General features: G+C 46.7%; 2 protein-coding genes across 2 annotated transcripts in view; both read right to left on the reverse strand.

The window, feature by feature from the left end:
* Nucleotides 1–20,127, reverse strand: part of USP31 (ubiquitin specific peptidase 31) — a 35,416-nt gene extending 15,289 nt beyond the window's left edge. Inside the window, exons 1-6 of the mRNA XM_033166415.1 lie at nucleotides 19,736–20,127; nucleotides 2,951–3,085; nucleotides 2,429–2,517; nucleotides 1,656–1,748; nucleotides 715–850; nucleotides 186–330 (exon numbers count right to left, since the gene is read on the reverse strand). Coding sequence (XP_033022306.1) covers nucleotides 186–330; nucleotides 715–850; nucleotides 1,656–1,748; nucleotides 2,429–2,517; nucleotides 2,951–3,085; nucleotides 19,736–20,035 — 898 coding nt within the window. The 5' untranslated portion in view covers nucleotides 20,036–20,127. The remainder of the gene's footprint in view (nucleotides 1–185; nucleotides 331–714; nucleotides 851–1,655; nucleotides 1,749–2,428; nucleotides 2,518–2,950; nucleotides 3,086–19,735) is intronic.
* LOC117056973 (ubiquitin carboxyl-terminal hydrolase 31-like) lies at nucleotides 20,102–20,678 on the reverse strand (the record flags this gene model as incomplete). The annotated part of the gene is made up of 1 exon (XM_033167685.1): nucleotides 20,102–20,678. A coding segment is annotated over exon 1 (444 nt), but the record flags the coding sequence as incomplete, so codon positions are not given.
* Nucleotides 20,679–24,355: the final 3,677 nt, after the last annotated feature.

Here is a 24,355-nt window from a genome sequence, read left to right on the forward strand (position 1 = left end):
CCTATGTGGAACAGAAAAGGAACAGAAGCAACACGGGGGAATTGAGAAAGCACAACTTAACAAGGTTTCTTCTTTCCTTCCAAGAGCAGTCATGTTAAACATCTCTGGAAAGGTTGGGAGGCAAAAGGAAAACTCTTGCAGGAATCAGGCACATGCCAGACAGATGGCCTAGCAGCCTAACGTACCTCTCTGGCTTAGGATCCCCTCAGGCCGGTAGATCTCTGGGGTCTCAAAGGCAAAGATGCAGTCACTCTCCTGCACTGTGTCGAGGTCATCCAAGTCAGAGAAGGAGCGGTGGAAACCATCATAGTACATCTCAGTGAGCACGATCTGCAGGAGGCCAGTGTAATAAGTGCCTGTGTTGCAGCATTGCCAAGGCCAAGTAGCAAGACTACCAAATGCGACACCCCCTGGATAGATCAAAATAGTACAAGGTGCCCAGAGACCCGCCTAGCTAGGGCTCAGGCAGAAGCTTTTCCCAGCTTCCCAAAATCCTTCCACTCAGGGGTGGGAAACTGGATCCAATCACTTTGACGGTTTCTACAATCATGCAGAAATAAAAGGGATCACTGAGACACCACCACCCTCGGCCACACATCATAAACACTGCACAGGAAGAGGTATTTGGTACATTTTTAGGTTATTGGATGCTGAACAGTGAGTGTGGTACAGTTGCAAGAATCAGCCCCAATGCCCTCAACCGCAAACATTCACCTGTTTGGTGGGGATTTTGGTTTCCCTGGACACAGCTTCTCTCAGTCGCGCCACTGTTCCAGACAGAGGCACAGCCACCCCGATGCGCATGCAGTGGGAGCACTTCCCTCGGTACACCACTGTGATGTACAATGGCCTGCAGAGAGGACAACAAGGGCACATCCTTTGGGTGGGCAGACATTTGTGAGTTGGACGAGGAGGCAAATCTACTGAGGTTCACCAAGGTGGCTGGGGTGGAACTGGACTAATGCACACATGGACATTCTAGGCCCAGCTGCAGCTCACTCTCCACAGGCTGCAAGAACTTTAGCTCATTCATTCATTCATATGCCTCTTTTCCATACACACCCAAAATGATACACAAAGTGGCTTCCAACAAAGAAAACAGGAAAGCACTTCAAAAGCAAAGAGTGCAAAACAATTTCATAACATAGCAAAACACCACAATAGCAAATTTAACTACATACAAAAAAGAAAAAGACTTTTTCACTATTATAAATATAACAAGGTTATGTAAACAACATCCAGCATACAATGGCAAAAATAACAAGGGAGATTTAGTTTCACCCTGGTCCTAGAAATACCTTCTGCCCTGATGTTGCTCACAGTCCCTCTCCTGCAGCAGATTCTTATAAGGGTTCGAGGTCAGGGGGGTAGGAGAACTGGAAACACCCCTCCCTCGCTTGCTCAGCACCAAGCAGATTTGCAGCATATTGCTATAGCTTGAGCTCTCTCCACATTTAAACAGTGAGGATTCCTTCCGCACCCTCACCCCCCAAATTTAACTGTGGGTCCTCAAGACTCTTAAAGAATGTGTGAGCTATACAGGAAATAATTTGGCCACCAGAGATTCCACATCCCTGGTGTGCAGGAAAGCGCCAATGAGTAAGCATGGTACACTCTTCCTCCCCTCTCCTTTTCCCATGGCAAGAGACACATACCGTGTGTGAGGCAGGGGGATTGGCAGAGAGATGCACAGGAACGGGTCGAAGGTATTACTCTGCTTCTGGCAATGAGGACACGTCAAGGATGACCTGCCAGATATAAAAGGGAACAGAAGCCTAATTTAGGACACAGTACAGCAGTCCCCCTCTCCGCAGAAGTGATAATCAGAGGCCACCCAACTCCCAAATTCCCTTGCAATTAGAGCCTGGAAAAAACACAACATTCAAGCAAAATGTGATGGTATCACTGGTCCTTCCATTCCCCCAGCTCCACCTCTTGCAATGAGCAAGATTAAGATCTGGCTCCCATAAGGTGAATATGCTCTTCCACACAATATTTCTTTAAAAAAAAAAAAAAAAAGATGTCAGGTAGGCTTGTTGCCTTCTCTCCGACAAGCTATTCTTCTGGGTGCAGAGATTTATTCACTTTTCATTGAAGCAGCATTAAATCACATGGCAGCTGAGAAACAGATTCACCTCCTCAGCTGTTGAGAACTGGGCTCAAGAGGCCACACTGGAAAGCTGAGCCCCACACCTGCTGCCCAAAGACCTTGTTTCTCAGCCCCAAGGGAAAGCACCCAACTCACAAACCCCAGGGCAGGCAGGCTGAATCAGGGAATGAAACAGATGTTCATCCCAGGAAGTGGTTATGCTCCGTGGAGAAAAAAAGAGGCTTCCTCCTTATCCCAGGAACCCTGCGAGTGTCTCTGCCCCCAGCAAACCAGACACAGAGCAAAGTGATGCTGAAAGCCAGGCAAGGGGTGCCATACCTGTATTGGGCCTGAAAGAGTTCCTGGACAAAAGTGCTATTGATTGGAAATGCGGGTCCTTCAATCAGCACTTCATCTTCCAAAGGCGGCTGGAAGAAAAAATGCATTTTGTAAGGGAGGTGTTCAGGCATGTGCTGCGGGATTCACACACTATGGTGGGCAGAGGACAGAGCTAAGCACAGGGGGAAACAAACTATCTGCTTCTGCAAAATGCTCAGGGTGGCAACTATCTGGTTTGTGTTCGCACACCTCCACAGCCAGAATTCTGTGAGCATGCACACATGCAGAAATTCTGCCAAGTAAGGAACCTATGCACATCTGGAAAGAGCTGAATAATACTTTCCACTCAGAATGCACCACAGCCCTGGGACTTCAGTGGCAAGATGGGACTCATCCAAATATTTCTGGTCCCGTAACTCCTTCGACATCTGACTCCTCTGGAGCAGTAGATGCACAGGCATGCAAAGTGTCAGCTGAGGACTCCCTGGGCCACCGCCAGCATGCCCTGAAGACGCGCCTCACCTTCAGAGGTCTGCCATTGTTCTTCACTATGTTGTTGAGGTCCTCGTGAACTCGGTCCAGGAGCCAGAGGAGGAACTCCTGAGCATCGTGCTGTGAGCTCCCTCGATACTGCATGGCATTCTTGGAAACGATGCTCTGTGGAGAAGCAGCAGAGCAGCTCAGCAGCTGCACCAAACTCCTAGGAAACACCCACCCTCACAGCTCCGCAACGGAGCAAAAATGAATATATATGTCACCACCAGATGACACTGTTGTGTTTCAACTCAAGGAAAACTGCAGTTGGGTGAATTTTTGTCCTTCTCCAAGACCAGCTAGCAGGGAAAGGTGTTGCTCTCTGGGGACAGTAAGTTCTTCCAGAAGGAGGAGAGGCATCCCTATTAAATCCTCAGTTGTCTTCCATCCAAGACAAAAGAAACTGGGAACCCAAATAGTGTTTGTGTCCTCTGGAAGGGCCAGAGTTCCACCCTCTCCAAGGGAACACAGATGCTGCTCACAGGGAAGGATAAATACATGCATCCTTTTGATCAAAGCAGATAAGAGAAGCCCAGGGTGGGGTGGGGGGACTGGATCTAGCAAGGGGATCAAATGAGACAGGTGGGGGCTTTGCACTTGTCAATCGGCTGGCGTCAAGTGGCCTTTTTGGCCCACAGGGGTCTGGCAAAGGCAGCACTTTGAAAGAGCTTCTGAAGAGGCAACAGACAGTTGACCTGACACCTACTGGTCTTGCTCTCATTAATGGATTACCTGAGGAAAGGCTCTTTCCCTTTTTGCAAGGCAGTACAATACCTGTACAGTGTACACAAATAACTATGACAGCTCTTCTGGAGGAAAAAAGCTCCCTTTGTTCAAAATAGACCTAAAGCAATTTAAGTATCCCCCCCCCCCATAATTGTATGCATTGTTCTCTTTGCTTGCCCCAAGTGAAACTGGACCCATAAATCCTAGCTGGATTAGTAGTCAGCTGCATAGCCTCTGTGGAACAAGAAGAGAGGAAACAGTCAACAGGCAAGGCTACACAGGTGTGCATCTTGTCATTACCCATTCTTATCAGAGGTTTGCATGTCTACAGCCATACTACCCTGAACATGCCTTATCTCGTCCGATCTTGGAAGCTAAGCAGGGTCAGGCTTGGTTAGTACTTGGATGGGAGACCAGAGGTTTGCATGGGGGAGGAGCACAACAGGGGCAGCAAGTGGGGGGCAACCCTTCCCTCCAACCCCTGGCAGAGATGCTACATCTTAGCCTGGTGCCACGTAAGAAAAAACAAACTCTGCTTTCCTGCATTAACAGTGGCTTCTTATTTATTTTATTTTTTTTAAAGAGAGATTTGTTATTCATGCGACTTACTACTGGAGGCTTTTGCTACCAGTTGCCAGAATCAAATTCCTTGGTCACCTCTGGCACCTATGTTTAGAGACCCCTGGAGATAAACATCGGCAGCTGCCAAGATTAAAAGCTACACCATAACTCAATGTGCAAATCTACTTTCCAGCCATGCTATCAGGAGATGTAATACCTCACATAAGTTTGAGGTAATTCATTGTTCTCCATCCTCCTCCTGTACTTTCTAAAATACATGGGCTTAAATTGGTTAACACAGATCCCTAGAGATTAGCAACTCTTTGTTAGGCAGACCTGATTCCCACCAAGCCTGGAAAAGCGGCCACTTCCCTCTCCTCCCAAAGCTGATTCTCACTCTGCATTTCTCAGCAGCTTCTCATTCAGTCCTGGCCTACATGCATGTAGGTAGGCACATGCTCCCCTTTCACACTTGGCCAGCAGTGAATTTCTCATGTGGGGATTCCATATTCCATATTCAAGTAGCAGGAAAAGCTAGGGCAAAAAGTGTGAAGCATGTCTGCGCCAGACACCCTCATATTTCCTTGTGTTGTGAAGTTCTTTTTTTGTCTTATGAACTGCTGGTTCTCTGTGCACCATCACACGTTTGCATATTGCAGCCACCAAATGGAAAGATAAACAGAAAGCTTCAGAATTAAAACTCAGCTCCTTCTGCACTCCACTGCAGTTGTACCCATGTATTCCAACTGAAAGAGTGAATGTGCAGACAAAAGGAAAAGGAGATTCTTTGCTAGGCGGTGAACACAAACCACGGGCCACGGACAAAGATTGTCAGTCCTAACACTGCTGCTCAGGGTGCATTTTAGATAAGAGCAGCACTACATGCAGGTGACTAACAGGGTTCCTGTTTCAACTTCAACCCACGCAATCAATTTCCAAACCTAGAAGTGCTTCTGGACTCAAGTAGGTTTCCTGAAATGTGGCCCTTTCAGGCTCTTTTAACACAAAAGCAACCCAATGAAGGCCACTTCAGGTAAATGGATATTCATGCTAATTCAGTCTCCCTCAGCTACCAGATAGGGATAAGATGGGGAGTTACCCAACCTCTAACCCACCACACAGAGAGCAGAGTCCAACACAACACAGTAGCACAAAGGCATTTCATTGGTTGCTCTGGAATTCACACTTAAGCAGCGATATGATCCTGTTCACAAGACTGAATGCAATACAAACACCGAGGCACACCCAATCAGCTGCTGGAAAACAAGACAGGAGACAAAGGAAAAGTATTACAGTCCTGGATCATCCAGCTCAAGATAATTCCTTCCAGTGGACTAAACTCAATGGGTGGTGGGACCTGTAATCCTTAAAAAAAAAAAAGCCTCCCTGCCCACAACTCACAACTACAACCCCCACATAGGTTGAAGATCCTTTTGTATCACATTATTAAAATTAATCTTCCTACATCACAGCCACTGCAAATCAGACACTACAATCTGGTCGTGCAAGCAGAACATCTGTAATAGAAGCTGCCTGCTGCCCCCTCCCCCCAATTAGTTGAGGGCTTAGCCCCAAGACAGATAATATCCTCTTTAATGGACATTTTTCACCAGATCTGAGCCCCTTGGTAGCCATTACTCGCAACATCACTCCAAGGCTTCCCAAAACAGCTAAAGAGAAGGGGAGGTGTGCATGTCTCAGTTTATTGCAGGCTGCATGCCTTGCACATGGCCCAGCAAAGTCATAGGAATGCCCCCTCCTAGATGACATTGCAGGAAGGATCTGGAGGGTGGCAAAGGGTGGAAGGAATGGAGTTGGGGGAAAGGCTTTGAAGCCTTCCAAAGTAGAGCACAGAGGAAGAGCAAAAGGAACACCTCCAGATAACCTATTTATTGGACATTCATCCTGATTTGCTTGCAGAAGATTTGCATGGAAAACAGATTACGGTATATCTAATCTGGGCATTCATTCCTCCTTGTTTTCAGGGCAGTTAGTCCACAAGGAGCACTCATCCTGAATTTATCCTCCTTTTCCTTGTGGGATGCATATACGTCTTTCTTTCTTCATTCCTCCTGTGCGTTACAATGCATTTTCCTGCAAAAAGTCCACAGTTGTCATTTTTTAAAAAAAGAAAAGTTAATTTGCTGCGCTTAAAACCACTTCAGTTGCAGAAACCTAAATTTCCTAATATTGCCCCCCCCCCAAAAAAAATTACTAACCGTCTGGAGTCACCCAAAGATTGACCCTTTCCACAGCAGTAAGGAGCATCAACCTCAAAACATAACCGTTTTTTCGGGGGTCAGCTTTATCTGGCCTGTAAGCAGTAAGTCAGATACAACTAAGTTGGACTTTCTAAACTGTCTTCTGTCACCATGAGCCCTACAAGCTTCCTATTAAAAAAAGGAAGCCGATATTCAGCAGGGACTATTAAACATCCAGGCATGCAATTTCTTTGCTTTGCTCTTGCTGTAGCACACAGCATCTAATGGGAAGATACTGCTGACATCCCAGGTACCCACAGCGAGGTGGCTGCTCAAGCCTGCCTATCTAAAGAGAGAAAGAAAGAAAGTTACCAGGTGACAGGGGGGAAGAGAATGTAATTGGAGGCCAGGGAAACAAGAGGGGCTTGGCCACTGGGATCACTGATCTCCCAATGCCTCCTGCCACTCAACCACAAACCAGGCACCTCCCAAGTGTGACAGTCAGCTCCAAAGGGGGAAAGAATTTGCCATTGCCTCTCTAGCACTAAGCACCAATGTAATGAAAAGTCATCTGCAGGTGTGAATTACGAAAAAGCAGAGGATGGCTGTTCAAGGCTAAATTTAGACTTTGCTTGCAACTCTGCCGAGAACAGCCAATTCAATTTGTGTGTTTTTTAAAAGGGCTGTTCCACTTGTTTTGTGCTGTTATCTATTCCAATCCCAGAAACAAGCCAGTGACCAGATTTTAGTCAAATATCAACTGTGCACAACTGGAAGACTAACTGCTATGCTTTGGCTGCCAAACTACCATGTGGCCAGGATAGGTGACATCAGCTATAGCTCAGAGATCCCCTCAGAGATCACAGCTCTCATTAGCAAAAGCTTTTAGGCCAGTTTGGCACAGCAACATCCAGCCACAGTTGCTGAAATGCATTGATTTCTGTTGGCCTCCTATTCTTTGGCAATCCCTGAGTTGTTCCATTTGCTTTTGGAGATACCAGTATGCAACGACACTCTCACAGCAAAGCGTGCTAATACCAACACGACGCTTGCTTCCCAACACTTATACAGAGTTCCTGGAGCTGTGCTGCCTAACCCACTGTGCTGAAAATGTAAGTTTATCCCCAAAGATGACCAGATCTAAAAACAGCTGCCTGGCCTCAAGAAGCAGCCATGACTTGATCCCGGCAGTGACCTCTTTGCAGAGGAAAGGCAAAGCACAAAGAGTACCCAGGCTGTAGTTCACTGGCTACTAGCCACAATGGCTACATTCTACCTCCACTGTCAGAGGTAATGTACCTCTGAATACCAGTTGCTGGCAATCACAGGAGGGGAGAGCTGCTCCTGGACTCATGTAGATGGACGTCTTCCTCCAACATTGCTCCAGCAGTTGTCCCCACTGTTTCCTTCTTTTATTGGGACAATTAAGCTTATTTGGCTGTAAAAAAGCAGGGGAGGATGCTCAGGGACAACTGTGTCAACTGTCTGGGTAATTCCCCCCCCCCCCAATTCCAGAGGTCAACTAGGACTTCAAGAGGATCACCTGCCAAGGAAAGCCCAGAAACCATATGGAAAACAATCAGTTTGATCAGCCTCTTTTGGCAACCACACCAATTGTTCCACACCACACCAGTTGTTCCTCTATCCCTGCAGAGATTAAGGGCCCGACTCATTTCAATCCAGTTTCAGGGCTGCTTTTGGTTCTCAAACTGCCTGTCACACTGATGGAAGAGGACAGAGGGTGAGTAACCCTGTTAGTCCTTCTGGATCTCTCATAAGATTTTGGCCATTGTACTCTTCTGGGTGGGTCTTCACATCAGAATCAGATGCCTGGTGACTGTTCTTGAGCCCCATGACATTTGCACTAAGAGGTCCTGAAGGGTTCTGTCTTGCTTCCACACACACACCCCATCCCAATCTTCTTCCATGTTTACGTGAAACTGTGGGGTCATCCAGGGATTGCAAAGAAGGGTTTCATCAATACACAGATGACACCAAACTCTACTTCTCATTTTCATCTAAGTCAGGTAAAGCAGTGGAAATGCTGAACTGGTGTCTGACATCAGTGAGAAGCTGGGCAAAGGCCAATAAACTGAAATTCAATCTGGACAAGATGGAGGCACTATTGGTGGGTGCTTTGTCTGCTCAGGAGACTGTGTTTAGGCAGTTCTAGATGGGGAAACACTTCCCCTAAAGCAGGTGTGAGGAACCTTGGCTACAAAATAAACAATTTCTTCATGCAACACACAGTTAAACTATGGAAGTCATACCACAAGAGGCAGTGATAGTGACCAAATTGGATTACTTTAAAAGAGGGTGAGACAAATTCATGGAGGATAAAGCTACCAAGGGCTACTAGCCACATTGACTATGCTCCCCCCCCCCCACAACTGGAGGTAGCTATGTTTCCAAATACAGTTGTACCTTGATTCTCGAATGCCTTTATACTCGTTCATTTTGGCTCCCGAACGCCACAAACCCGAAAGTGAGTGTTCCGGTTTACAAACATTTTTCGGAAGCCGAACATCCAACGCAGCTTCCGCAGCTGACGACTGAGTGCAGGAAGCTCCTGCAGCAAATGGGAAGCCACACCTTGGTTTTTGAATGGTTTCAGGAGTCAAATGGACACCTGGAACGGATTAAGTTTGACAACCAAGGTACCAGTTTCTGGAAACAAGAGGGGAGAGGTCACTTGTGCTCAGATCCTGTTTGATGGTTTGCCTTTGAGGCATCTGGTCTGCCACGGTGAGAAGAGGATACCAGACTAGTAGAGCATGTTTATTTTTTCAACTTTCACATTCCAAAAATGAGGGGTGCTAAAAAGTTATAACATCACCTGGGAATTCAAAAGCTATTTTGGTTAAATTAATATAATTTAGTTTTGCATAGTAAACAACTACAGTACATAAAATATTGACTTTTTAATGAATTTCCAGTAATTTTAGACTTGTCTTAGAAGTGTGAAAAAATGTATGTGAAATGGCATAAAAATCGAAACGTCAAAACTTGACAAGCTTTTTGATATCCTCAATTGCAAGTGTAAGATTTTTCTTTGCTCTGAATCTGACTGCCCTACAGATGCTGGTTGCAAAAAAGAAGCTCACGTTAACTGTACATGCCCTATGGAGATGGAGATCCCTGGGAAGGAACTTGTTTTCATTAAAGGTCAGAGAGAGAAGACTGGTTTGATTGGGCCACATCAGACTGTCTTGCCAGATCTGCCTGAGCATAACAGACAAGTCACAAAGCAGAAGCGGCAAGAAGATGAGAGAAGACTTGCTGAATATAAGCAGTGAAGTAAGTAGTATGTTTGAATACCATGAAATGAATTAATTTTCTCTGCTAGTGAAAATGAAGGTGCCCAAGATGGAAATGATGGAAGTTATGAACTGACATTAAGAAAAGCAAGTACGACTTCGTACCCAGGGTGAACCCCTAAGCTTCCAAGTCCCAAAGATGAGTGAGTGTCAATTGGGTGAATCTCTCTCATACTCAGAATTCCAGGTTACAACCCCATGGCCTGTTAAATGCTGTGCATTATGTTTTTATTATTATACAGCGTAAATCAGGTTTATAATGTTGTACACCATCCCGGGATCTTTGGATAAAGGGTGGTATATAAACTGAATTAATAATAATAATAATAATAATAATAATAATAATAATAATAATAATATGTTTACAAGTAAAATTAGTTTATGGTAGGGTTGTTATATTTCAAAAAGTAAAAACCAGGACACCCCAAAAGTTGCTGAACTTTTTTTAGACAGCCCTCACCACTTCCACCTTTATGGATGCTGGCTTGATCACTGAAGACAAGAGACTTGATCACAATAAAGTCAAGAGGGCCAAGAAAAAGTTATGAAATCCCTGGATCAGGAATCTGATTACCTATGTCAGAAGGTTGAAATTGACAGCATCTTCTTTGATGGCTAGGAAGATACAACTAAAGTTACGCTCAAAGCAGACAATTCAGATCAGCAGATCCCAAACATCATCTCAGAACAGAATTAATCCGTGTGCAGTGAGCAAGGTGGGAGATATCTCTACCACTTCACACTGGAAAAAGGCTGGAGTTTTTGCTAATAATTTTGTAGATTTCATTAAGAGCAGCAGCATTGATAAGAGCCTGAAGGCCACAGAAGGTGATTCTACAAATCTTAACACTGGCTCAAAGGGTAGTACCATGCATTGGGTAGAGATCAAGCTTGGTTATAAGCTGATCAGGTTGGTTTGTGCCCTCCACACCAACGAGTTGCCCTGTGACAGTTGATCTAGCACTCAATGCAAAGACCTTGTCTAACAGCAAGTGGACAGGTAACATTGACAAGATGTTAAGACACTGCTACAGAACTTGACATTGAATCTTCATTAACCAAACTCACAACTGGAGAGCCTCTTCACTGACTGACAATGTAATAATAGATCTGTCTACTGATCAAGCGTTCAAGTACTGGATCACACAGGCCATAAGGACAGGAAAACTTCCCATGGATCTGGTCCTTCTTAAAACTGGTCCAGTAAGCCATTGAAGGCAACCCGCCCCCCAACAACTTAAGACTGATAGTGGAATACATTGTTTGCGTGTTCTACCTCCTGCTGGTTCAACATCAAAGTAAAACAGTCTTGGTTGGAAGGCCCACACCAAATCTTGTTTCAGCTACGAGTTAGGCTGCAAAAGAAGGCTGTAGTGGATGCTGTTTTGCCAACCACTCAACATTCAGCACAGTATGCATTCAGCAAAATGATAATCCAGATACTCTTGTGCTTAGATGACAATGAGGAGAGATCGAACCTGCAACCTTGGTGTTATCAGCACCACACCCCAACCAGCTGAGCTATCTTTCCATGGGCGTAACTAACTCAGGGCAATCAGCTTTAAACCCTGCTTCAATGCCCCAATGCCACACTCACAAGGAATTGATACAGGGAGACTCCTCCCTGCACCACCCCCACCCTGGAGCACGGACACAGTGACCGGCATTACTTAAGTACACAGACAAAACGGAATTTGAAGATTTTGTCACTGTATTGATTGAGTTTATGGCTTCCCTGGCAAGAATCCATCCTGAATTTTAGTCTGGCTCAACACCCCAGGAGGCTTACAACTGCAAAACAAGAGGAACCACTATGATATAAATATAAAAGATTATTGAAAGAAGCCATCTCCCATGAAAAGCAGCACCCCACCCTGGGTGAAAAAGGCTCCCACCCTAGGGACCTCTGCTGAAGGACAGACAGATGGCTTCTGTAAGCATGAAATCAGGCATAATAGTATAGCCATGGGCTCACTCAAGCAGGTAGAATAGCAAGCCATAATGTAGGTCAGCCGAGGAGATTTAAGGCGGCGGGTGCAGAGGGATTTTCAGAACCACCAGGCAACCTAGATATCCCCCTTCTTGTTATTTTGCTGGAAAATCCTCAGGCAGCTCTGAAAAATCCCACCCGGCCAAATTGTGGCACCCGCTGCTTAGCCACAGGGACATGCAGCAGCTCCAGCTGGAAGGAGAGGGCAAAAGGCACCACAGAGCTTCCCCTCCTGATACACAGTAAGTGCTTGTTACCATCCCATATTTCTCAGTGAGGAAGACAGAGGACTGATGGGCAAAAAAAAGCCTTGTGCTGCCACACAGCCTCAAACAAGAGGGGGAAGGTAGCACTGCTCATGCAGAAAAATGCTGAGCAGTCAGAAGAGGCCGGCTGCAAGGAACAGATCTGGTAACACTCAAAGGAGAACAAGGAAATCACAATGGGGTGCATTCACACAGGCAGTTTAACCTTAAGAACCCAACAGAAAAACTGCCTCTGCCTACCCCAACAAGCAGGAAAGGCTGTCTAGTCAAGAGATGCAAATGTTGATGGAAACCACACTGGCTCCTTGGCAATTAATTGGAACTCAGGAATAAGCACAGGCCTCGCCAAGCAGTGTCTGGCAAAAAGCGGGAATGAGCAAAGGAGAGCAGGACTAGGCCCCATTCCTAAACATGTAACATGATCAAGCCCCCTTCAGACCCTTGTACACCCCCCTTTCTGCTTTGTCAGCAAGGTCGCCAGATGAAGTTAGCTTGCATTCTGCACATAACTCCTGCTCCACACAATGTATCTCAGGTAGCTATGGGTTTGTGTTTTTTATTTAGCTTTAAGCAGAAAGAATAACCACTAGTGTTAACTAAAGCAATACAAGAGACTTTATATAAATTGCATGGCAAGCAGGAAATAGTTAAAGACCCTAGACATCAATATCAAGTTTTTAGGGAGTCTAAGCAAACATGAATCTGGAATCCACCACTACCACAAGTAGTTTCATGTTTATTGCACATCCCTGAAGTTGTACATTTGCCATATCTATTAAAATTACACCAATTCCTCTTTGTTTTTGCACTGCCTTAAAAACCATAAATACTGTGTACTGTGTGAAAGCATAAAAAGCATTTTAACTCTCAACATATCCAACCCACGAAGGAAGGAAGTGGAGAGGGAAAGATCTACAGGCACATCTTAACCAAACCAACCCTGTTTAAGTCAAGCAGCAGTTGCCCCCCTGCAAACTGCTCACAGAGCAGCAATGAGTTGTGGGTGGCCAGGAGTCAAGGAAGACAGGGTCTGAGGCAGCTTAGGATCCTGACTAAGTCCTGACCCTCTCCACGACAACCCTCAAATCCTGCCCATTTCCAAGCTAATGTGGCAAAAAGTCCCAAATGCTTGTGCCTCCTCAAGGAGACTGTCAGGATCTCAAGCACCTACACCTCTGTCTACCACATTCACTCAGGCAAGGGAGCTGCTGTCACAAGCTGAGCCTTCTTCTCAGCTTTGATGTTACTGCATTATTATTTATATCCTGCCTTTTCTCCCACTTTGGGATTCAAGGCTGCTTGCAACGTTTAAAAACAATGTTACAGAAGCAATAAAAACAATCAAGTTAAAAACAGTAATTAAAATACATAAGAACACAAGAGTGGCAGAGGTGGGAAGCAACAGCCCTGGCAATTCTGTGGCAGTCCCTTTCCCTCTCCAACTCTGAGGCAGAATGCGGGGAGGCTGCTGCGTTCTCAGAATACGCAGAGAGCATGCCATGTAAAACCAACAGCACACCACTGCCCCAGAGGGGGCATCCTCGGCTGATGCTTGGCCAAGATACCCAAGCTCCTTGATCATGTGATGGGAAAACAGGAAACCCCTCTGCCTCCCTGTTCTAGCCTGGGAAAGCAGGATGAGGTACACTGGCGGGCAGCACAACAAAGGTGCCCAAACAAAGGGAAGATCGGCAGGCAACAACAAGGAGAGCCTCAAACTGTTAAACCTCTGCAGGATCCCACATGAAGCACAGGATGGCACTGTCAGTCTTGTATCATTCTGCTACAAGCCCCAAGACCAGCCCTACCATTAGGCAGAGTAGGCTGGTAGGTGCAGGCCTGCTGCTCTCAGGTGGGGTGCAGGCATGGCCAGTTCCCCTCGGGAAGCAGAATTTTTGGGGTCAACCCTGACAAGCTACACACTGCTACCTGCCTAAAGATTGCAAGATAAACTTTACACACACACAAAGATAAACTTTACATCCTACCATAGAATATTTGCAGGAGTTTACCGAGAACCCCTGAGCCCCGGGGTGGAACTGCAGTTTTCTACTATTAATCCAGGAACTCTTACCCTGTGCGTTGTTTACAGACCATTCAAGACAGGAAACTATTAGAGAAAGTTGCTTTCTATTTTTTTAAAAAAGGTACTTTAAAATGATAAATTACTTGCTTCGCCTGCAGTTCCCAATCTCTGCATTAACCAGTATGTTTACTGAAACATCTAAACAATAGTTTGCTAACCTGTTGGTAAGCAAATACAATCCCATCAGTCACAGAATTTGCCAACTGTTAAACACAGTAACATGCCTGGACAAACAATGTATACAGTTAATCCTATGAAAGCAATCAAAAGTGTACATAAAACAAAGTATGACCCAAATAAAAATCAGACTCGCCTCCTCTCTCAGCACATGAGACTAAAATTGATGATTGGGGGTTTATTTATGATAATGAGCCCTTTAAGCTTCATGTTTGCCTCTCCATTGGACGTGTGGTTTAAAATCCATAAGGACCTCATCCTGCTTTCTGTGACCCACATCCAGGAGGGCCACTTCTTGTCAAGCACTTAAGCTGACACTTGCAGTGGCTGTTGGGGTCTTTGGTATCCATTTGCTCCAATCCACAGATCCCCATGTGGCTTGATGCAGGGATCAAACATTTCTGAACTCTCTATTAAACAAGATCATGAAGGGCATTTTTAGAAGGGGGTTCAACTTCAAAGGGTCTAAAAACAGGTGAGGTGGTTTATTTCTTTATTTGATTCCATTTCACAGATAGAAAGAATTTGCACTGAGGGTGTGGGGAGGGAAATCTGTATGCAGAACTTTAAAAACATAAGCCACCTGCAGCCTATGGAGGAAGACAATTCAAGAGGAAACCAGTGTGCTTATTACACAGAGCTACAGGAATCTCCCTCATTCTGGCGTACAAAGAGGCACATATTTAGCTGCTACTGACAAATTCAGGGCGGGAATTGGAGTCTTCTCTGTATCCAACTGAAAAGACCAAGAAAATGTTTAGGTAGGCAAAATACAACTGACTGAAATAGCTGACAAAGACAGGGAGGTTAAAGCAATCTTGTCTTGCAAAAAGGAGCCTTTTGAAACAGACTATGACAATGACAATATAGGAAACAAAATTCTTATTCATTCAACAGCCCTACTCACTTATGAGAGGGAAGCCCTGACAACCTTGCAAAGCTACCTGGCTACAGAAAAACCAAGTGCACCCTCTTGGCTTGGCCAACTTCAACAAGGCCAGAGGAGCAGAACCAGAGTAACAATTCTACATCTAGGGTGGGGAACCTTTGGCCCTCCAGGTGTTGCTGAACGGCAACTGCCATCAGCTCCAACAAGCATGGACAATGGCATGGGATGATGGGAGGTGTAGTTCAGCAACATCTGGAGGGCCAGACATTCCACACACCTGATCCCCATTTAGATGGGGAAAGAAAGTAACAGTAATAACAATTACTGTAAGCATTTTCCAGGACCATGTACTTTAGTTTTGCATTGTTCATTCAAGGACTCCATTCATTACAAAATGATAACATTCCATTAAATAATGAACCGTATTCCCAAGTCTGCTTTCTACATAGTGTTCTAGTTAGCACATCACATTAAACCATATTTTAAAAAAACCAACTACTATGGATTAGTGTGAACAAGCAGTTGCTGGTGCATGGTTATTCAACCGCAGGCACTTCGCTCCTTCCCTGCTCCTGCCACACTGAGAAGGAAACCAGCTCAACAACAGAGCCTTAATAGCACCTGAAAGACCAACAAATTTAATATGGCAGAGGCTTTCTAGTCCGTGACATAATAAATTAGATAGACTTTACATTACTACAAGACTCTCATTTTGCTCCAGCATACGACATACAGAAGCTACCCTCCTAACAGAATAAACTATCCAGCTTTCCATAGTGGGTAGAGGCACCCTGGAAATGGAAAGCGAAGCCATTCTTTGGCAGCATTCTCCTGAATAGTTTAAAAGGGGCTTCCACTCCTTTGCAAGGAGGACTGCACATCCTCTCCTCCCTCCTTCTCTCAAGGGGAACAGCACAAAATGAAAAGGACATGTAGGAGGCATACAGGTATATGGTAACAAGGCCCAGTACTAAAACCATGCTTCTAGCTCTGTTTCCTGATGTACTTGCAATTGTGTAACATGTGAAGAAATATAATGTTGGTATGTGCTAAAGCCCCCCAGGCTCACCATGTAATCACTGGCACCATCTCCTCCTCCTCCTGGTGGGGAACAGTAGCAGGAGGGGGGCAGCAGCATGAGTGGGGAAGCCAGCAGGCAAGGAAGTGTGGAAAGAATGTGCCTCCCAACCACAGCTACAGCCGCTGTCTCCTGGGAAGGAAAGCACCCTACAACCAACTGCTCAAGATGGAAGTGGCAAAATTCCACCACCACAGGCACCCAGCTTCCTCAAAAAGAGAAGAAAGCAGTGGTCAAGCATCCAGCCACTGACGAGCGCATAACAGGTCTCAATGTGCCAATATTCTATAGCCACAAAGACCTTAAAGAGTTTTAAAGTTCCCAGTGCCATGAACCTCTTCTCATCCATCTTCTCCTCATGCATTTGGTTCAAGCGAAGTAACTGTTTCTGTGATGCAGCTTCAGCAAACCAGTGGGGACCCTGCATAAGACCTATCACCATTGATACAGCAAATGCCCAGTTGAGTTTCTGACCTTGTGAACTGCATTTAATAGTTTAAAAGCTCCACTAAATATTCAAAGTTGCTACAATAAACATAAAGCAGACACCACAGAATCTATGGTAACAAAACTGCTCCAAATGAAATACTCCCTTTGCTGTCCCCCTCCAAAAACTGGAAACCCAGAATTACAGAAAATCACAAAAGATTCACTTCAGTGCCAAGACAGCTAGCACTAGTCCATAGGCTGAGGGTGGCTTTCCTGCTGGGCCTTAATCAAACCTTAATAAGTGCATGAACAATAAGTGCATGCACAATGACCAACAAGGGTATCTATCACCTCCCAGTTCTTTCTTTACAAGCAGATTTGATGAATTCGGCGCTTCTGCGCATGCGCGAATCACTGAACCCGGAAGTAACCCATTCCAGTACTTCCAGGTTCGGCGCATTCGTATCCCGTGACGAACGCAACCCGCAGCGAACGTAACCAGAGTTATGACTGTATGTCCCAGAGCAGGGGTCCCCAAACTAAGGCCCAGGGCAGGGGGCCCTAAACTAAGGAAAAATCTGAAATACAACATGATCACAAGTTGTTTTTGAAACAATTAGAACAAATGTTAGAATAATAATTTAAGTAAGTCTATTCCACTGGTGATCAAAATTGCTGAAACAAGACTGAATCAATTCACTCCAAGAAATGGCAAATATCCACACAAACAGTTACACCCTTTTCAAGCTCTCAGCAATCCACTGAAATCATTAACTGGCCTTGCTGAGCTTGAACCAGCATAGCTGCACTAGATCCACTGTTTATGACAATTTGACCTCAAGAGTTTGCTAGGGATAAACCCAGCCTCCCTCTTTTCTTGCACACAACAGTAGACTCTTGGCTCTTGTAAACAGCGGGTGGCTTCCTGAAACCTGGCACCCCACTTGTTTTCCAACATCATGAGATTAAAAGAGAAGCAGCTCTGCTGAAAAGTGTTCCATATTCTCCTGATCCAATCATTAAAAACAAGCAATGAACAATTTCCTCATTGTCCCAAGCACTGAATCATAAACAAACAGTACCCTGGAAGCAAGGTCCATTCTAAGCACCCCTTGTTGAGCAGCCAGGAAGCCTCATCCATGACCAGAGGGTACAAAGTGGAAGAGCAGCCCCCCACCCTGAAAAAAAATTAAGAGAAAATACATGACTGATCTGTTGACCAAGCCCAGCCATTTTCCAACCCAGAACTTTACTAACTAAGGCTGAACTCCTAACCCCACTTAACTTAAGAGTAAGCCACATTGAATTAAATAGGGTTTACTTCTGAGTAGGCATGCTTAGGACTGCACTGCTTGTCATCTACCAAAAGGGTTAGGTAGGAAACAAGACTAGATCAATTGTTCATATACAATTACTTGTCTCCAATTTGAGTTAAGGCAGCCACCAGCTTTGCCTCAAAAAAACAAAACCCAATTGATAACACAATTGTGTGAAGTCGCAGTTTTTCCATCACCCAATATTAAAAGATGGCAGAGTAGGCATCACAGTCATAGGCAGGGTCTTGGTATGATCAGAGCCAACTGTAAAGCATCATTGCTCAGGTGTTATTCATAAGCCAGGAGTACTGACTAGCATGTATGTCTCTTTCTCTCCAATACACACACCATACTTATCTTTCCACCCAAGTTTTTGGGGATATTGGGCATAAACTAACTCACTAGTCACATCTCACTACACAGCAAGACCAAAGCCTGCAGAGGGTGCTGTGCCATTGGGGAACGGTTGTAGCTAGGTGGTAGAGCATCTGGTTATTGGTTCATCTCACTCAGTATTGTCTACGCTGATTGGCAGTGGCTCTTCTGGGTCTAAGGCAGGAGAAGTTCTCAGCCCTACCTGGAGATGCTGGGGATTGAACATGAACTACCAGAAACACATGTGTTTAACTAAGAATCATACCAGTGCTAAATACCTGAACATTCTGCCACGAAAAAGATGGAGCAAACTCATTCTTTGTTGCTCCATAGAGCAGGACTAGAACTGATGGGTACAAACTGCAAGGAAGCAAATTTTGACTGAGCTTTAAAAGAAATATTGCAACACAAAAAGCTGTTGGGGAGCAGCACAGGTGGTGTTGGGTTCTCCCGCACTTGATGCATTTAAGCAGTCTGGATGGCCACCCATATGCCAGGAATGGTGAATATTCCTGAACTAAGCTGAGTGGGAGTCCAACTCTTATGATCCTAGGAAGTAGCCCCTCCTCTATTCGGTCTAACATAATTCTCTGTGCAACTACAAACTTTATACCCTCCTGTGGAAGTTGATCCAACGCGTAAGATATTTAAATGATGTAAACGGAACTGTTTCTCTCATCTCACTCAATAAGAATTGCAGGTAACACCTGAAGGAGATTCTAAGCAGGTATTTTCTGCCATTCTTCATTCACTGCCAGCCTTAATATGAGTCAATACTCCTCAGAGCTCACCCCTGGAACACAAGGGAAACTTGTTATCACAAATGGCACTCTGCATCTGCTCAGAGGCTTCCTTTCAGCCAGCCTATAGGTAGAAAGAAAAAAATCTTCTATGCAAAGTACTGATTGATAGAGGCATCTTAAGTTGCACAAGGGGATGACTTGAACTAGGAATTAAACAAAGGTATCACTTTTTCACCGCCAGATCTCAGCACCTGTACCTGTGAAGTTGGAACACACCACCTCTGGAAGCCACCACAAATCATTAACACATTGCCATCAATGCCAGTGGGGGAGCTTCCTAAGAACAACCAATGCACCTCCCTGCTCCAAAGACCTTACAGTCTAAATGTCAGGTCTAACCCAAGGGAATGACACCTTTGCCAAGAGTACCCAGGTCACAGCGGGGCATGCCTTCCAAGCAAGCAGAGCATCTGCTGATTATTTTTAGGTGCTGCAGGTCTCGATGCGCTGGCGCTGCTGCTGCTCTTGGTGCCTCTGAACAGGGGACCCTGGCCAGATTAGATGCTTCCCCTGCGGAGTGGCTGCTAAGAGACGGCAGAGGAGCGGGAGAGCCCCTCACCTTGAACTCCCGGCTGTGCTGCGGCGTATACTCCAGCGTCCAGAGGGCCCGCACTAGATGCGACAGCTGCTCCGTCACCTCGCCCTTGCAGTTGTCCGGGGCGGGCTCCGCCGGGCGGACGGGGGCCAATGCAGACACGTTCCTCTCGTCGCCGCCGCCCTCTTCTTCCTCCTCCTCCTCTCCGCCGGCGCCTCTGCCTCCGTCCCCGGCTTCTGCGGCGTTGGCGGCGCGGTACTGCTCGAGGGCGAGGTACTCGGCGAAGAGCTCGGTGTTGCTGAGGCACTGCAGGATGGCGTTCATGAAGCACGTGTTGCCGTGGTTGCGCAGCCCCGCCACGCCGGGCACGGCCGGCAGCAGCAGCGACCCCGCCGAGGAGCCCGGCGGCGGCGGTGGTGGCGGCGGTGGTGGCGAGATCAGCTCCTGGGTCGCGGGCGGCTGCGGAGGAGGCGGCGGCGACGGGGGAGGCGGCGGCTCGGGCTCCGGGCTGGGCTGGAAGCAGCGGCCCAGGCTGCTGCTGCCAGGGGGGTGTCCGTGGCGGGCGGAGGTGGCGGCAGGCCCGTGCTCGGTGCCCAGGTGGGAGAGCGTCGAGAGCGTCTTCAGCACGCGGCTCATGAATCCGCCCAGCGACCTCGAGGAGGAGGAGCCCGAGCCCCCAGTGCTGGACCCGCCGCCGCCGCCCACCCGGCCCCGGAAGAGCAGCCGCTTGCTGAAGGAGCGCTTCTCCTTGGCCGCCGCCACCACCACCGGCGAAGCGGCGGCGGGCAGCACCGGGGCCGCCACCGCCGCAGCACCACTCGCCCGGCCCGACATGGCGCCCGCTCCCCTCGGGCCTACCACCGCCTCATCCCCGCCGCCGCAGCCCAGCCTCCGCGTCTGGGAGCTTCACCGGCGGCACAGCCGTGCAGGAGCCGGAGCTGCTGCTGCTCCTCCTCCTCTTGCTGCTGCTGCTCAGGCTGAGGCGGCGGCCGGCGGGGCGGAGCCCGCGCGGCGAGACGGGCACGCTGGAAGCCGGCGCCGCCATGCTGGTTGCGGGCAGCCGCGGGACCAACCGGCCTACCCTTCTCGCGGCCGCCGCCATCTTTAGTCCTGGCAAAGGCCTCTTTTCCCCTCCTCCGTCTCCCTCAGTGAAGGAGAGAGGAGAGGCAAATAGCGTAAAGGGGCGGCGGCGGCGGCAGCTTCTTCGGCCACTCTTGCCAGCCGGGCAGCTTTTAGTGCGGCCCAGTTCCCCTCGGTGCTCGCTTTCGAAGGCCCAGGCCCGAGCCTGCTTCCTCTTGCTCGGCTCCTCGGGACTTCCCGCCAAATCCTCCGTCGCCTCAGGGAGCTCACGGGGAAGCCAGGAGTTGGCTTTTCTACACAGAGAAGGAATTATCGTGGCCGTAAATAAATAAAGTAGCTAACATGCAAACATTCTCTCTCTCTCTCTCTCACTCACACACACATACACGAAAAAAAATTAAAATAAGGCACAAAACCGAAAGGGCCATCAGGTCATGCCCTGCCACCCTCCTGGTCTGTCTGTCCACACCAAGCAAAATGGCACGACCCAGCAATCTGCTTAGCAGCCCCTCTGAGACCCATGCACCCACTCCCAGTTGCCACCATGTGCCACACTAGATTGCTACACCTGCCTTTGCCCAGGAAGCTTCCCCTGAACAAGGCTGGTGGGACCACTGCTTTTGTTGGAGGGCAAAAGCAAGTGTGCCACAGGGCCTGTCCTGCACCCCTCTAAACTTGCCAGCAGCCTTCAGGTGTGCTGCTATCCTGTTGCCAGTGTTGAGTTCAAGTCCATTCTCAATCTATTTACCTTCTGAACTTGGGAGGGAGGGAAGTGCCATCTTGCCCTTTGCCTCAGGCAACAAAATGTCTTGGACTAGCCTCTACCAGCGAACACAGCAATCCCCCTGCACACGCACACACATTTGCAGCATCGCTGACTTCAGCAACATCAGTGCTCCTAGTTCTTCCCTATGGAGCAACACTTCCTTTACTGCAGAGCTTTCCAAACTGTGTGTCACGACACGTTAGTGTGTCGGCTACAGCGTGTAGGTGTGTTGTGCGAATGCTCCCCCCGCTCCTCCCGGGGCTGGAAAGGGGTTCATTTAACCTTCAGTTTGCTAGTAAAACTGAATGACTGTGTCACAAAATGATACACGTCTAAAAAGTGTGTCACCAACATGAAAAGTTTGGAAAGCTCTGCTTTACTGCTTGAAGGTTGTCTGATGTGTTCCTGTGATGTGCTGCTGTTGTGGAGATAACCTTTGGCATCTTCAGCAGAGGCTGCTGCAAGGGTATGAAGAAAAGCTGCAGCTTCACCTGACCTCACTTATGCCTTCAGTCTTTACAGATCTTGAATGTGCCCTCCTCCTGCTTTGTAACTGTAAAGGCATTGATGAACCACATGGGATCTATTAAAAACAAGAAGCAGATGATTTGGGAGTGATCAGACTCCCACTGCTTCACAGTGTGTTATGTGGTTGGGTGGCACTGCTGAAGTTGTATCAGTCAGTGGGTGGCTGTTGTTCACAGAGTGTGGTAGAGTTTAAGGAAGGAGGTCAACAGTAGGGGGAGCCAGAGCCAATGCATGAGTTCAGTGTAGAACTGCTGAGTTCTACAAGGGCAGAACTGGGGCTATAGAGGAGGAAGTAAGTTGATAGGCATTGCTACCCTCTGGATTGGTTGTAAGAAGGCAGGAAGGTAGGGCTGGACAGGGCAGACCAAGGCTCACCCTAATGAACCACCCTCCAGTGGTATCTGCATATGTTAAACTGAAAGTCTCAAACGTAGCAAATGTTAAATTCACATTTCAGAAGAGAAGCTATGCTAGTCTGTTGCAACAAAAACAATAAAGAGTATTGTAGCACCTTAAAAACTAACAGTCCAAGATAGGTCTTGTGAATGGCACACACGCGCGCGCACACACACAAAATTCAGTATTCAATCCTATGTTTTTCAAACAATCACCAGCATTTCGGAGTTTGCAGACATTCCCAGCATTTGCCTGAGGGCTGTTAACCTTCATGTGAATGTCAGCATTTACCATACCTCCTACAACCACAGTTATTGTAGGCTGAGAGAAAATATTAATGACACACTGCACTGAATCATTTATTTGGGGCATTTTTACCACCTTCTTCAGCCAAAAGAGGGGGGGGGGGCTTGTTTTTCTTCTATGCCTTATTGTAGAAACACCTCACCATCAAATACATATCTAATTATATAGTTCCAAAACTGTATGGTTGAGGACAACAATCCTTGCTGAGTATTCACATAGGTGATGAAATCCCATATTCCCCTTGTTTATGAACTACTTACGGACTCATTTGGATGGGAAATTCCCACAATCTCCTCATCTATCTTTCCGTTCTAAATGTCCAATTGCTATGCTCACTCCTGCTTGTTTGGTGGCATGTTCCATGGAATCAGTGGTTTCCTGTGCTTGGTTGCCTTTGGAAGGAGGTCACAAGAGATTTGTGATGTTTTGTAATATTTGAATTTGTCTAGAAGTTGAGCACAGCTGGAGTTTGATTGTCTTTTGAAGTGCCTAAGGTGCTCTGCTGCCACAATGGATTGATGCAGAGAAACAGCCAGCCCACCCAAATACAGTTTGCTTACAAACCCCAAGTTATTTTTCTATGGGTCTATCCAGACCAGGGGTCAGCAACCTTTTTCAGCCATGGGCCGGTCCACCATCCCTCAGACCATGTGGTGGGCCAGACTTTTTTTTGGGGGGGTGAACAAATTCCTATGCCCCACAAATAACCCAGAGATGCATTTTAAATTAAAGGACACATTCTACTCATGTAAAAACACGCTGATTCCTGGACCATCCGGGGGCCGGATTGAGAAGGCGATTGGGCCACATACGGCCCCCAAGCCTTAGGTTGCCTACCCCTGCTCCAGACTCTTTTGTGGGGGCAGGGGAGTATTTTGCGACACATCATTGATACAATCATAGCACATTAATGGTGGTTTATACTCGACCCTCCATTCTGCTTTATAATTTGGGTATTTGTAATTGGTTTAATTTGGAAAATCCAATAAATTTTTATTAAATAATAATAATATTTTGCTTTCCCCAATGTTACCATATTATTGTCATTATTGCCAACTTCTGCACTATCGTGCAACAAAAGCAAGGGACAGGAATAAACCCCAAACCCAGAATATTTATGGGATGAAAAATGTTTGTTTCTTCTTCTGACAGTTCTCTTGGTCTACTCTGAAGTGATGGTTTTGACCTTTAAAACCTTAAATGGTTTGGACCAAGTTATTCAAAGGTCCATCTCACTGCTCCCTTGCCTCACTTGCCCATCTCTGAGAGCATATAGGTTAGGCAGGAGGGAGACAGGGGACCATGTTGCTTCAAGGGGCTGATAGGAGTTGTAGTCCAAAACAGCTAGAGGGCACCAGACTCCCTTCTTTTCACTGGCTTTTTCCTGAGTTTGATCTTTTCCATTGTTGATTGGCTTTGGCTGTAGTTATGTATTGGATTGTCTTTTTCAGGGAGGATGGATGTTTCCTTGCATTCTTTTGGCTTTTCTTACTGATTATATATCTGCAGTTGTATTATATAGTTTCAAACTATGTAACACCCTCTTTCTTTCTTTCTTTCTTTCTTTC

Source organism: Lacerta agilis, chromosome 13 (assembly GCF_009819535.1).
Source record: "Lacerta agilis isolate rLacAgi1 chromosome 13, rLacAgi1.pri, whole genome shotgun sequence".
In the NCBI taxonomy this organism is placed as follows: Eukaryota; Metazoa; Chordata; class Lepidosauria; order Squamata; family Lacertidae; genus Lacerta; species Lacerta agilis.